The sequence below is a fragment of the Cryptomeria japonica genome, chromosome 11, assembly GCF_030272615.1.
Source record: "Cryptomeria japonica chromosome 11, Sugi_1.0, whole genome shotgun sequence".
Taxonomy (NCBI): Eukaryota; Viridiplantae; Streptophyta; class Pinopsida; order Cupressales; family Cupressaceae; genus Cryptomeria; species Cryptomeria japonica.
The window spans coordinates 712,368,340-712,384,549 of NC_081415.1; the positions used below are offsets into that span (position 1 = coordinate 712,368,340).

Below are 16,210 nucleotides of genomic sequence, written 5' to 3' on the forward strand. Positions count from 1 at the left end.
AATGGAATGATTCATCTGTACTATGTAGGCAAAATACATAATAGGATGCAAAATGAAAGAAAACATCAGCACATACTAGCAGAGTATAAATCGACCAAATAGAATATTATCAATAATGTGTTGTCTAATTATCCTTCTGTGTCTACTCTTTAACAATCAGAGTGAATATATTTTGTTTGTGTATATAAATAGCAGTTTGTAATCAATTTAATAGTAACAAGGTACATTTTAATAAGAAAAAAGCTTTGTAATCAGGAAAAAAGAAAGAAAGAAAATCTAAGCTTCGTGTTTTAATCAATTTGACTCAAAGAACTGATGGTAGACCTAGACCAAGAGCATATCCCAAATGTATCTCATCCATATGATCCCATGGTTGTTGGAAGTAAATTATACTAGTAATGCTCCTCCACAGAATGTACCATCTTGTAAACCTCTATATATAAGTTGTATATTCGTAAATATAATCATCCAATTATTTTTCATGGTATCAGAGCATGGAAATTAAAATCTTTGAGATTTTTGTTATTCTAGAAATTTTCAAAAGGATTTTTTTAGTGGAAAACTTTCAAAGGTTTTTTTTAAGTTTTCTTTTCAAGATTTCTGGAGGGCAGTTCGTGGGACAATGATTGACCTAAATCGCGTTGTTTGGCTGGCATTCTTATCTAATCGAGGGTTTAGTAGATTTTTTTTCCAGAAAAATTACCTTTTTTTTAAACACGTTTTACTGTGTCATTTTTTATTCTCTAGTGTCTGTGGATCCTGAGTTTGCGGCAGAGGATTTGTTTCGGCCTGGGTTTTTCCTTCACGATCTTTTCTGGACGGCAATTTTTTTCTGCCTGCGTTTTCGCGATTTTTCAATGTGAAATGTTTATTTCGCACGATGCGATTTTCGGCAACACAAAATATTTCGCATTTTCTCTAGAATTTTTGGCGGGTTAGCAGCGACGACAGATATTTTCTACACACTTCTGCGATTTTTTTTCTGTGGATTTTGTTTTCTCTGTGCAACGCCTGTGTTCTAGCCGCGATTTTGTGTAGCAAATAGCAGCTAGGGCACTTTTTTTCTGCTCATAACCTAGGGTTTCAAAAATCGTTTGATAATTGGTCTACAAATTTATTTTTCTGATTTTTTTCTGAAAAATTATAGGTTTCAAATTTGCAGGAAATTTTATTTTCTGGGTTTTCCAAAAATTTTACACCTTGGGTTCCATGCCCAAATTTATGCTAGCTGTTTTTGTTCTGATTCTTAATCAGATTCTTTTGTCTCATTTTCTGTACCTTCACCAAGTTGACTTGTTCAACCTCGATTATCATGATGGCATTTTTGAACAACATCATGTTGGAGCACAGTTAGAAGTTCAACAGCCGCAACTAAAACACTTGGGAACAGCACATGATGATGATTTTTGAGTATCGTTGCCTTGATCAGATTGTTCTAGGTGCGGCTTCTCGTCTTGCAACAGTAGGTACAGACCAAGACAAACATGACGAGCGAAATCAAGAGGCTTTCATGCTCATCAAGTTATTCATCACAGATTATCAACTCCCTCAGGTGCCTTCAGGTAAAATAGCTAAAGAGATCTGAGAACTCTTGAAGGGCCTACATGAAACATCCAACAAGAGCCGAGCTTTCTTTTTGAAGAATATGCTATTTTCTATCATGATGGATGAGAAGATATCTATCCAAGAACATCTTACGAAGATCAATGACATCCGTGACCAGTTGGAGGCTATTGGCCAAACCATGGAGGAAGAGGATATGGTAGTGATCACGCTAAAAAGCCTACCCCAATCCTATGAGCATTTCATTGATATGCTCAATATCTCTTCTACTAGTATTGATCTAAAGTTTCCTGATCTCTGCAACAGCTTCTACAGCAAGATCGATGGAAGCAACAGTTTGGTAGCAACTCTAGTTCATCCACTAAACAGGGCTTCACAGCCAAAGCTTCAGATGAAAACAAGGGTAAAGCTCAATCCTTCCAACAGAAGGGGCATGGTCAATTTCAACAGTCTTCGAAGAAGAAAAGTGTACAATGTAACTATTGTCACCAGTTTGGCCATATGAAGAAAGATTGCATGAAATTGTTGGCATCCGTGCAATCTAACCAAGGAGGGTCTCAGGAGCAGGAGCAGGCTCATGTTGAAGAACAGTGTTCTAAAGAGGAGTCAACCTTCTATGCTTTTTGATAAGCAAATTTCCTATTTTCTGGGTTTTCACAATTTTTTCATCAAAAATTGTTTGTGGGTTTCACAATTTTTTCCTCAAAAGTTGTCTTGATTTTTTATTTTTTTTTGTCCTCAAAAATCATGTGTAATTCAAAACATTCGCATGGGATTTGGGTTTTACGATTTTCACCTCAAAAATCATGAATTCTCTTTTGGAGGGTTCCAGTTTTGAAGGTTTGATAGTTTTTTCCACAAAAATCGTGGTATGTTGTAGTCAATTTTGGGTCACACCTAGAGTTGTTGGGGCGAACACTTGCAACCATGGTATCTTGTAGTTTGTTTTGGATTTGCTGGAGCAAACCGTGCTTAGTACTCTTCTACAAAAGTCTTTTGCGGTTTTTGCTAAAATCGTGTTTGTTGCTCTTTGGAGGGTTAGCCGATTTTTCCTCAAAATCGTGGTTTCAAGTTTTTTCACTTTGTAATTAGCGTGCGACGGTTACATAAGTTGGGTGGAATCAACTATCTTGGTCATTAACAGTTTGCAGATCCTGGGAGGGTCTCTGCAGCAACAGAGTGTTCTTGTGTTTGTGATCAAAAGACCTATAGTGTCTTCTGTAGGGTAGTTAGTTAATTATTTTTAGTTAGTTACCTTTAGTTGTTCTATTAATGGTCATTTAATTCTTAGTTTGTTTAATTAAGTTTAACTACTAATTTTATTAAAACACAGAGTTAGCTTTTTAGTTATTTTGCTTTTTAGTTTTTAGCTTTTTAGTTATTTTGCTTTTTAGTTTTTAGCTTTTTAATTATTTTGCTTTTTAGTTTTTAGCTTTTTAGTTTCTTAGAACACTGTCTTGTAAACCTCTATATATACGTTGTATATTCATAAATATAATCATCCAATTATTTTTCATAAACTTCAGCCTACTGTCCATTATGTCCACTTAAATTTGAATCCCATCAACACCAAATCACCTTTCTTCGAAATTCCATTTCCATTTATTCCCACGAGTTCATTCCCAAAATCCCAAAAGCCATTGCCAATATCTGTGAGAACTGCCACAGAAAACCTCTATTCTCAGCAGATTTATGTGTGTAAATTGATAAAGCATGGTGTACACATTGTGGGAATTAGAACTCCAAGACCAAGAGATCAAGCTATAAAACACAATAAGGTTCCTTGAAAATGTACAAGTGTTTCAAGAAAAATCTACCAGAAATGTGTCTTTTAAGGTCAGCCCAATGGAAACCAGTTCTCTAAGGACTGATTATATTATGTTGATTGTAATTAGGTAGGAGGGGCGGATTCCAATTGCCTTAGGCAACATTGGAATCCGCCCAAAGGGCTGGCCCCTTTCTCCCATAAGGTAAGGTGTAGGGCTGGGCCCTTTCTCACGTCTAGCACAAGGGTGGCGTGCTCTAGGGCCTGCCCTATAATTCAACACACCACTCACACTATAAGTTTTAAACAATAAAAGGGCACCAATTCAAATTCAAGAAAGCCAACCTAATTAGAGGCTAAAGTGCATATAAATAAAGGTATGAATGAAGCATTCAAATAACAAGAATACATATCAAGAGTGAATTCTGTCTGCAAGTAAGATGTGCGAAATTCATGCAAATATTAAGACGAATATCTTCAGCAAAGCGCGAACTCCATCAGCTTCTCTCCATTGTTATCTCTACTGTTAGGAGAGTGCTCCTCATCATGCAAACTGACAGTTGAAGGACCTGCTGTTCTGAAGTTGGTCACAGTCATCAGCTGAAGACATATATTTCATCCATCTGCTATTCAAGGACAAATCTTTGGTTGCTATGTATACCTACTGGTTGGTGCAATAAAAGGCAGATCTGAAACTTGTTAAGAGGCAGTTCTGAGACCACTGGAAGGTTGAAGATGCTATCAGCCCTAAGGGTGAACTGAGATAAGTATCGTAATCAGAATATTATTCATAATCCATAATCAGATCTGAAGATCTTTTCTGGTTGGGTTTTTCCTCCTAGGAGGTTTTCCCAGGGTAATAAGTGTCTTATTCAACTTTGGTTATGTTTTTGTTTGTTCCTAAATCTGAAACTTCCTAAATCTAACAGCAAACTATCTAAGTTAAAGGTTAATTCTGTTTTCTGAGTTTTCTTTATTAATCTGTAAGTGTAAAATTAACATATTACACCCATAGAAATACGCATTGTATCTATGTGTAATATATCTCATAATGGCAGACATGTTTGTGCACAAATTGGCAAAACTTATCTATGAATATTTTTCTTGCATTAATTTATTTACCTTCATGCAGTTCTGTATGCTAAATTAACATTATGAGAACACCAGTACTTTTATGTTGATTTAGTTATGGTGGTTTATAGATTGTGCTACTAATTCTATGAGATTTTCGTAGTTGATTATTCTTGTGCTTGATCATGGTAGATCATATTCAATTATGATGAATATCATCTTTTTCATTGTACTTGTGCTTGGGGCTGTTTTACCAAATTGTATACATCATATTTCTAAAATGAGTGAATAATGTGTGGCATTTTGTGTGCTGTCTATATGTTTCCAAGAATGTATTATATGTGGGATCAAGTGTGCAATTTTAAGTTTCGATCAATCAAGAAATGAGTGGGTGTTAGCATGTGCCAAACCACACAAATCACAGAACCATATGTTGGCCTTGTAAAATTGGCACCACCTAGTTCTAGCCATGTGAAAAAGGGTTCAGCAGGATAGAAACATACACATCTGGTATACTGTATGGTAGAATTACACTCCAAATACACACAACTAATCCAAGTAATTGTGACCCGTCACATTTGCTGTGCTGTTTCCCAAGTTCTTCAAAAAGTGTTTATGAAATGTTTTTATGTGAACATATCATTTTTTGGGCTCATTTTTCCATTTAGGGGCAGAAAAAGTAAAACATGTGAAGGCTGGAAAATTTTAGTTTAGGCTAAAAGGCTTCAGCATTTAAATTATATTGTTTACTTGTAGATTTGTTCTAAATTTTAAACATTAATGAGGATTTTTCTTTTGATTGTACTCTAGTGTGGGTTTTTTCTTCTAGTGTATACCCAAATGAGGGTTTAGGTAAAAAGCATGAGGCTTCCACCAAAGGCAGTGCTCCATAATGGTACCACTTACTAGTTTAGGACTAGCCTTTTATTTTTTCTTAATAAACCCTCTTAGGAGGAAGTAAAGTATTTGATTTGAAAAACCATACTTTTTTTTATAACTGGAAATTATTTTAATTTACCATCTTTATTTCCAATCTCTACACACTTTATTTTCACATGAAATGACAAAGTCAATACTTTCTCTATTTTTATGAATATATCAATTTTTAGACCTTCACAGTTTTTGCCAAGTTTTTTCCCATTTTCAAACCAAGAAATTGAATCCCATTATAGTTTTACTTATGCTACATCATGTCAATGCCATTAAATGGAATTCTGCTAGTCATATACATTCACAATGCTGAATTTTCCACTACGACCATATTAATGTGTTGCAAACAAAGATTGGTACGCAGCTTTAATAAATGTCTATTTGTAAAATATTCTTTTCCAGAAAAGTTATTATTCTATAGATCAGATTTAGTAACAGATCAGCTAAACACTGAAAAAATAAAATATGAATACAAATATTGGATACGATTGTGTTCAAAATTGAAACCATGCATAACTCCACTCTGCCTTCCCTAGGGTAAGAAGGAAATAGTAAAGTTAAAATTCAAAAAAAAATGCATATCCAAAACCTTTATATCTTAATAAGTGTACAACCGTTGAAAAAACTATCTGGGCTTGAACAAGCACGTACCTTTGTTACTAGCCTCATCAGCTTGGCATTCATCCTCACGTGCTGGTTCTTTAAATGATACCCAGAGCCACAAAAGATAGAAAAACCAGGCAATCACCATGACCCAGCCAGGTAGTGTATTTTGATTAAGAGTGACTCCTAATAAGGTTTTATTCATTTGGAGGAGTCCAGCAAGAGCAGGTCCTGCTGCCATTCCTAGTGCACTGGCACTTACAAATGCTGCAGAAGCCTGTAACCGTATTTTAAGTGGTACACAATCACTAATGTACCGCCGATTGACAGCTCTTGCAGAACCTAGACTGAAGGAGGAAATGTTTTATTACATCATGAAGAGATCAAAACTTACAAATGAAATGCCTTCAAACATTGTAAAGATGAGTGTATGGTGCATAATTTACATTGGCTGCTAATAAAAGATATTGATAACTTTTCTGCTGGATCCTTTAACAATGATATTGTGTGCATGATCTCTTAAAAAGTTCATGAGAAAAACCTAACCATTTCATCTCTCTAAAATTGTCATCATCTCTATTAAAATATCATTCCCTACCTATTCAACAAGACCGTAAGCATAAAACTCTTAAAACCCTGATTTTAGACACCAAACAAAGAAGGAACTTGCCATACAAATTCAACCAGTATAGTTATACCTTATTTAATAACATCGTCACACAAATCCTGTTTAGGTGTCAGAAATATGAGCCAATAATTAAAAAATTCAAGACATACATGTGATAGCTTCAATTTAGTTATTCTACTAAGCATCATACAACAGTTAAAAAGATACTTTACTATCCACTATATGAGCTATTGGATTGTACAGTATTTATAACTGTAGTTGCAAGAAAGGATACCTCAATGCATGGATTTGGATTTCTTGTACTCAAAACTTACCATTTACAGCACAGGCGAAGTTTCCTTTGCAAATAATTTATCATTCTATGAATTTTTCAACTTAATTGCTAATTGCAATCTAAATCATTATTTGGATTGTTGAGACCAATACTACGTTTGATTCTTTGAGCCATTAGCAATGTGCATGTTTCATATCTCTGAAAAAATTGTAAATGTGATGTGTAAATATAGCTTCCTTGATTAGATACTATGACATATGAACAAAAACTAAGATCGGTGGTTCTCTATAATATTTGGCATCCTCTTGTTTATTCTTAGGATGGACAATGATATCTTCATCCTTGAGAAAGATAGCATGAAAGATATGTACTTATATTTTTCTAAACCTATAAAAGGTATCTACCATCCAAGCTAAGCATAGGTGATTCTGCCACCAAAAATGACAGTAAAGGGATGGAAACATTTGAAAACCTCTTGGCAACATTTTTGAATGGATCTATTTTAAAGAAAGAAAAGCCTAAATCTGTGTTCTACGAGTTCCTATTGGTAAGTATGGGGAAACACGGGAACACAAAAACAAGAAACATATAAGTACCCAAAAAATCTCAGAAATGATATTTAAACAAGAAAATAGTATGATAGTGGAAAAGGGCCCATGGAACATAAGCCTACAGGTGCAAGGCAACATAAAAAATCAAAAATATCAAAAAAAGCACATATAACAGACAGAAAGTCTTTGGCCAACTAATATGTAAAACATTTAACTGTGTACTCAAGAAAAGTACATTGAAAAACTGAATATTGACTGGTCATTATGAACAAATAATTAAACGTATGAAATGCATAACCTAGAACAACATAGAAAATTGAGCATCAAGTCACAAAGAGCGCTAAGACAGTTATAAAGTTAGTTTACCTGTTTCATCTGTATGTTCTATAGAGTAAACTTTAAAAAGCAACCTTACATCACTTCACTCATATTAGACCCAGTCAGCCTATTTAAACATGAATATTATTGATTCTTCTTCTAAAATCTGTCTGTTAGTAAGTATTCAGTCACATTTTAAAAACATAGCTACTACAAGAAATTTTGTTCTAAACAGTAAAGTTATTAGAAGTGATTGTGTTGCAGTAACTTCAAATTTTGTTAGTTTTCAGTATATTGTAAGCAACCACTTTAGCCCTTAGTCCAAAGATCCTGATATGGATTATGAAACATACCTTTAAGTTATCTTATCGAAATTAATTGTTTGTATTATTGTAAGAGGAATAACTAATTTTTGAAGATTCTATATGGGAGTTGCATACCCAAGGACTACATATTATTACATTTTGTGGAAAGGGATGTATAATGCTTTGTCCAAGAAAAATGTGAGATTTGCACAAAGAGTACTCTACAAACCTTTCTATGCGTGCATTTTAGCCTCAAAACTAAAAAGATACCAAAGCAAGAAATTCTAGAATTGGATATCGAATGCAATGATAGAAAAAGAAAAACAAGGCAGCTTCTGCATTAAATTTCTAGACTCAATATGATTGATTATTATCCTCCTAATTGTTTGTTCAAGACTACTACTGAATATCACCACCAATAATATGTGATGTTTATACTCCACTGTTAATCCCGCAAATATGATCCATCATTGTAGAGTCAATTTAAGCTGTAGCATCTGAATAATTGGAAATTTATATTAACAATTAAATGGAAGAAAGAAGACGTCCAAATATCCATGTCAAAAGTACTGTTCTACATTTGCATCTTCAAAAAGGTTTGACATGTCATACTACTGACTGTGTATTTAAGCCATAAGAGAAAGGTAGTTAAAATAAACCATTAATTATCTTCCAGATATAGAAACAAGGATGTTATAAAGAAACTAGATTTTTAAGAATGTATACTAACATACAAAAGTATACCATCCATTGGGCAAATTGAATACAAGACAAATAGAATGTACACAACTTACCCACAAAGGATACGGCCAATTATTAGAACATATAGTGAATTTGCATCATATGCAATTGCATACAACAAATTTCCCAGGAGTAGAATGATGCTGCTGAAAATAAGCGGCCTGAAATATGACCTGTTTGACCATGCACTGAAGTAAATTGAAGAAATTAACTGTGCAAAGGCCATTGATCCAATAACAACTCCACAAAGTGTTGCTGCAGCTCCTAGACTAATGGAATAGTCATCTGCTGTTGGGACAATTATATATGTATTTACCATATAAAGGAAAGTGTTCACTAAGTTCAATAGAAGAGAAACAAAATGATATCTCTGATCCTCAATATACTCTTCTGAAGGCCTTGGTAAATCTTCTTGAATAATAAGGGCATGCTGCCCAAGAAACCGCAGAAAGTTTGTTGAGTGTGTAAGCCTTTCGACTGCATTTTTTATCTCATCAATAACAGGATCCTGTAATAATCATAATCAAACAGCTATGCTAAAAATGTATGGAACAGTTCTTTCAAGGTAACAGATAACTGCCGCAAAGTTGCATGCGTACAGAAGAAACAATTGATCCCCTTCAAATGTATTTATAACATTGAGCACACTAACCTGAAGCGCTAGTGCTGATACAGGTTGATCATAAATCGACAAGTAGCTACCCTTGTGATTTTGAAGCTCAGCAAGATTGCGAGACAATGCCCCAACAACAGCTCCTATGCCCTGTTAATTCCAATAGATTCATTTATTGTTTTTTGAAAATACTCGATTATGATCATGCATTTTAGCCTTAGTTTTGTATCCTCTTTTAATATTTTGATTAGTACCCTTGATATGAAAAGTACAAAATCATTTTCATGGTAAATAATAAAATATTATTCCTGTTCTCCCTACAGTCTTTCAAAGCATACATTTTCTAGCAAGAGGCTAAATTTTAGTACATATAACTTCGAAATGATCAGCACTGTCAATATGGATCAGCTCAATTAAAATACTTACCACATGCTTGAAGACTTGCTGAAGTTGTGAGTAAGGATGATTTGAACGGGTTGTTACATAGTAGTCTGTAATCTTGTAACCAGAACGTTTGTCAAATTTTTTTAAAATTTTACGCAATCCAGTGGCATTTATCTCGACAAAGTGTAGAAGCTTCAAAAGATCCTGACCCACAAGCCTGTATGCTTCCCGCAGTGCATGCAATGCAGAAATGTCAGTTAGATGCATTAGCGTTTCCCGTTCTTCTCCTAGAGCTTCTATTCTGCTAGCAAGATGCCCTTGCTCCTCTAGCACAAAGAGGACAGTCTTTTCAATCTGAAATAAAAAGAACTCACTTCAGACAAGGAATAAGCTTCAAACAAAGCATTTGATTCTTTTGTAAAGTTATATCTACATCCTTCATTCAAATAGGTCAGATTCAACCAGTACCAATGCCCACCTCTGGTCATTACCCCTGCACACTCTGCTCAACACTATATCCAGTTTCCTCTTTTAACAGATGCACAATTTGAAAGCCAGAGATTGATATTAATCTATAGAAAGGTTCAAAAACTTATTGGAGTTGGAGATGTACTGGTTGGGAACAAAGCAATAAATTTATTACTTTACTGACAAAGCGAGTAGTATAAATATGGTAGGAAACTAAGAGCTCAAAATATATTAGCTTCTGTATGGCATCCTATGACAATTCCTTCTTGTGATTTACCTCTGAAACAATTGGTACTTTAAAAGATGAGGAACCCTCTTTACAGTCAACATACAAGAGTGCCGCTTTTAGACATCTGCCAACAGGCTCGAAATATATCAGGCAGTGAGAAAACAAAAAATATATTCTCTATCATAAAAACATGAGTTTTAAAAAATATAACAAAGAGAACAGTTTGGGAAGGAATAACCCTGGAAGTGTTTCCCAGAAATCAGCTCTTACAAGCCAATTGAAGCTCAAGAATAATGACACATTTAAGTCCACAAGAGTAAATGATCTAGGGGAAGACAAGAACATAAAAACGTCTCCTAAAACAGTACCAATGATCCAAAAGGAGCATAGGTTTGTGACTGAACAGGAAACTTTTGAGATCGCCAAATTTAGATCAATTCTATCAAAATATGGTTTATAATGTGCAGGCCATGTAAAGATTCAGCAGGGACAGAAATAGGCACAGCTGCAGTGTCTAGCAGGAAAGGGAGTAACAATTCTTCAAAAGGATACAAGGGCACCCTATTCGATGGATCATCTTGCACTTTGGAAGAGGATAATTATTTTGAAATTTAGTACGCTAATCTGTCTAGGTTTGGAAGGAATGATATGCTTCTAACAAAACAAAAAAAAAGTTGGGGATTATTTCTAGCAGGACAGTCATTTCTGCTTTGAGCCTCCCAATTCAGGACAAAAGAAAATAATCTCTCCTTCATCCAACTATTTGTAAATGAAATTTCATTGGTCCTCTGAACTACTAAAATCATTGCACTTGGATAAAAATAATATATTTCAGGTAAAAGATACTGGCAGTGAACTTCAGATTGTTGACTTCCAAGGGAGTTGACAATTTGTTCAGTCACCCCACTCAAAAAATTCTAGATTATCTGCTTCAGCAGGTGAAGTCAGGCGTACATTTGAAGCAATATAGATTGGATCTTCTAGCAAAGAAAGGTCTCAGCTTTTGTCAAGTGATTATGTTCTTTATCAACTGTCTCAGCGACGAGAAATTTGGCATCCTTGACAAAAAAGACAAGTGGGATACCAGAAGATGGTATCAAGATTTCAGAAAGAATAGAAAATATATAGGTAGAGGAACTGCCCAAAGAATTAGGAGATAAATTGAATAATATTCAGACACAAAGATGGTGATACTATTGCAGATAAGGAACAAGCAAATGGGATTGATCTTGATAATACAGATCTTAACTATGAGCCCTCTGCAAATGTAAATTATGACCATGCAACAGTAAAATGATGTTCTGCTACAGCAGGTCATGATGAATATAGGAGTGAAAATTTGTTGATAACAAAGATGGTGATACTATTGCAGATAAGGAATAAGCAAATGGGATTGATCTTAATAATACAGATCTTAACTATGAGCCCTCTGCAAATGTCAATTATGACCGTGCAACAGTAAAATGATGTACTGCTACAGCAGGTCACGATTGAAAAATTAAAAAAAACCTTCAAAAAGCCTTCAAAAAAAGCAAAGTCATTTTTTTATAAAAAAACAATTAAAAAAAATCTGGAAAATATTCCAGAAAGAAGGCCATGAATTTTTATTAAAAAATTTGCCAAACTTTAAAGAATCCCATCGACCTGCTCTGATACCATGAAAAATAAATTGAATGAATGATTCAATAATCGGATGATTACATTGAACGATATACACACGTATATATAGAGGTTACAAGATGATGCTCTATAATTAGAACATAATGTTAAAGTAAAAGATTAAAGAGCTAAAAGCTAAATTAAGCTTAAAAGCTAATTAACTAAAAAGAAAAAGCTAAAAGCTAAATGCTAAATAAAGCTTAAAAGCTAATTAACTAAAAAGCTAAATGACCATTAAACAAGGAACTAAATATAGGTGACTAAAATATAATCAAATATTCTAATAACGATGACTATGGGAGTGAACCCTCATTTGTTGAAGCTTTTGATGATTATAAGTTATAACAGTGAAGGGGTATGCCAGAAAGGACTGACTCATAAGATCAAGTTTTGTATGTAACAGAAAGTACAAATAAAGATTATGCAGATAAGATAGATGTTGATAATCAATAAGATGCATGCCCAAAAATCAGGGTAGCCGGATACTCCTTTGTCCCTCCGTAGACACACGTATCCCCTTATCCGAAATGGATAAGTATCCGATACAGCCCAGGATATATGTTGGATAATATACCCACACGTGCCCAAAAAACCTTGATTTTCCAACCATGCTGAATACTATGTGATTTAATTTTTAAAAAATTTGACGTACATCTTCCTAAATTTAATTTTAAAAAGCTTCATTCATGCAATTTTAAAAAAAAAATAGTATAAACAAAACCTACAACAAATGAGAAAGACATATGAAATGTTTTTCTATTTCAGCAATAAATCAACTTATAATTACTTATGTAGCAATTATGTGTCTATATTGCTTTTGAAGTAATTAAAATCTCCCTAATAACTTAGGAAATTGTATTAAATATATGTGTATGTGTTTTTTATGAATGTCCTATCCAGCCATATCCATATTGGGGGTCTTAAAAAATGGTTGTATCCGTATCCGATACCATATCCATATCTGTGTCCATGCAACTTTGCAAAAAAATTGGAAATAGAGAACAAAGCTAGTAATGCACATTAGTGTACAAAGACGAGCAAGTGCTTTTTGAACAAAATGGCAAGGAATCAAAAACTTTGGATCACACACAAAATTAAGGAAATCATATTTCATTTTTCTTTGTGAAAGGTGGTGATCAACTTAGGGAAATATGAAACTCAGATGCAAATAATACATGTGGCTCAAGTCCAATCAATGGGCTTGTCTGCACAAATATATAGGGTTCCTGATTCAAATGCTTCAATATCTCAATTATGGTACAGCAGCAAGTGAAGTTAGGGTCGACCTCCTTTTAACAATAACTACAATACTTCAAATAGATATCATTTATGACTGTGGAAGAAATTTGAACCTCGGAAAAATTGAAGGTGCTTTTGTACAAGGAGTTGGGCTCTTCATGATGGAGGAAAATGTTGCTAACAAAATGGAAAACTTGTATTGGTCCTAAATGCCATTATTGACAACCAAGAGAAGAGATTGAGGAACAAGACCATTTAAAGCCTAACCACAAAGGCTGCTACTTGGGAGTGACCAAAGATACTTGAACATCCAATATTGCATTTCTTGTGGGCAAGCAATTCCGGGAGGGGCAGACTTTTAATGTCCTTTTTTCATTAAGTCAACATGTGTGGAATAAACCCATTCCTACACTTCCCAATGGGAAAGGGATGTTTCCTAAAGAAGTATATACTAGTGAGGATTGGTTTTGTTCATTTGTCCTTAGTGTTTTTACAAGTTTCGGACCATTTCCTATATTTTAGGGTTGTTTCCTAAATTTTACGAGGTTGGTTGGAGGTAGGACCCTCACCATTAGTCTCCTAATGGGATTAGCCTATGAAGAACTCTTTACTATTGACTTTGTTTGTGGCCTTGGGAGATTTTTATGTGTGCATGTCCATTAGAAATGGCCAAGGGAAAACTTCTTAGGGGCTTTTGGAGAGCTACTGAGGTCAAGGCCATGTCATGCAACTTATCATTAGATTTCGGTATGATTCAATTTTTCATAATGCTAAATCTTAGGTCTTTCTAGTGAGTGATTTTCAAGCTATGGTTGATTTACTGATGAGAGGTCAGAGTTTATTGGCAACTTGGGCAATTTGATGTTATTACATTAGTGCCATGTCAAGTGATACTTCATTAATAAATGATATTAGTATCATATCAAATAAAAAATATTTTTTATTATGACACTAAGGCTAGGCGCATAGGATTTGCCACTCAGATTTCGAGCATTCCTATAAATAAACACAGGCCACCTTGTTGGTGTTTTCCAGATGATTTTCCTAAAACCCTCTAAAGGTTACCCATTTCTTATTTTCAAGGTATTTTAAGTTAGTGGCCAACAAAAAAGGTTTAACCCTAAGGCTAATACCTTCTACACTCTTTGTTCTATAAGACCATGGGGGTTAACCCTACTACAATACCTTCTATTCCTATTACTTGAAATGGTATTGCTTTAGTAGAAATATCCTCTTTGTTTTAACCAAGAATTTGTTATGTAATCCATGATTTGGCTATGTTCTTGGATTATCAACCTTTTAGAATGAGAGAATATTGAAACCCTAACTACATACAAACATAAAGTAAATTTGTTGTTTTTTATTTTAAAAGTTTAAACACTAATCATAAAAATTCATTTTGGACCAATGCCTTATAGAGCAACAAAGTCATATCAATAATCTAACATCCACACTTGCTTAGCAAATACACCTCAAAACCCTTGGGCTAATGAAATCAATACGTTACACCAATCTCCCCATTATAAATTTTGTTATAGGTCTTAAGATCCTTGATATCACATTCAAAATCCCTATTTCCTGGTCAAAGCAATTTAATCTTTCCCCTAGAAAGAAACACAAATCAGAACATACACCATGAAAATTTACAAAGATGAAACATAAGAAACTTGTTCATTACATCCCAAAAGATTTGAACACAATGCCATAGAGACGACTACACAAAACAGATTTGAAACTTCATTATATTATTGGCTTTAGAATTTGCTATACAATTGCAAAATACTACATTTTGTCTTTTTGCTATATGCTCCTAGCTATGACACAATACAAAAATATTCTCCAAAATTCAGAGGCTAAAGAAGAAGGTACAATGGCTCTAATTTCCCTTTTATAAGAACAAGGGAGCGAACAAGCTTCAAGCCAATTGTACAAGTGTCATATTTTCATTTGACAATCATTCCTTGCAAATTATCCCAAAAGATAGGATATCATAAATTAGCAGAGAAATAAAATAGAAGGAAGAGAGAAAAAACAACTGCTGCAAAGCTGAGTAAATCTGACTTGCTCATTTTAGAAAAATGACAAGTTTGTTGCAAAGCCAAAAATGTTGGAATGTTCATCGCTGCAAGGATATTCTCAAAATCTAGTCATCTGCAAGATTAGTGTTTTCTGACTGAAATCCTTTTACCGTTGAAAACAACACACACACTATTTAGTCTTCATCATACCTTGTCTCCCAAGCTTCAAATGTTCTATTATCAGGCCACTAATAATCTCAAATCTTGACAATATTTTCATTGAATTCTGCATTTGAATCCAAAACTATCCTTGAATCCTCTTAATAACATTCACAAATTACTTCAAAAGTATGCATCTCATCAAGCAAATGATTTAACTGACTCATATTCAACTCGCCATCTTTATACACTAGAGTAATAACCTTTGAAATTGAAAAACTGAGTTCTAATTTCCATTGACCAAGTGTTTTTGCTTTACCTTATTCATCTTTGATACTTGGTAGCACTTTACATTCCATCTGATCAATAATATTCAATTTTTGTTCAAGCTACTTATCAAGTTTCATCATGTGAAACAATCTTTTCAATCAATAGAACATTTTCAAACACTGTCTGAAGTTTAGATGGCTTCTCATCATCAAATTTGGCATTTTTTAATCATATCTCTCAAACCTTGAGTCTTAGGGAGCCACCTTTGTCTTATTGGCTTTAAATTCTCTGCATCATGCTCATATTTGATCCTTACTTGTGGCCTGCATTTTGGGTTCCTTCTATTTTTCAAGTTGATCTTTCAAATCCCTTATTTCATTCAACAATGCATCTCTGTCAAATGTGAACTCTGGAGCTGAAGT

At 34.1% G+C, this 16,210-nt stretch overlaps 1 protein-coding gene across 9 annotated transcripts in view; it reads right to left on the minus strand.

The window, feature by feature from the left end:
- Positions 1-16,210, minus strand: part of LOC131061325 (SPX domain-containing membrane protein At4g22990) — a 103,238-nt gene that overhangs the window by 38,062 nt on the left and 48,966 nt on the right. For all 9 annotated transcript variants that reach the window (XM_057994963.2, XM_059213787.1, XM_057994957.2 and 6 more), the window contains 4 exons: positions 9,789-10,100; positions 9,402-9,512; positions 8,803-9,257; positions 5,981-6,279 (listed from right to left, as the gene is read on the minus strand). In XM_057994963.2, the coding sequence (XP_057850946.2) occupies positions 5,981-6,279; positions 8,803-9,257; positions 9,402-9,512; positions 9,789-10,100 (1,177 nt within the window). The remainder of the gene's footprint in view (positions 1-5,980; positions 6,280-8,802; positions 9,258-9,401; positions 9,513-9,788; positions 10,101-16,210) is intronic.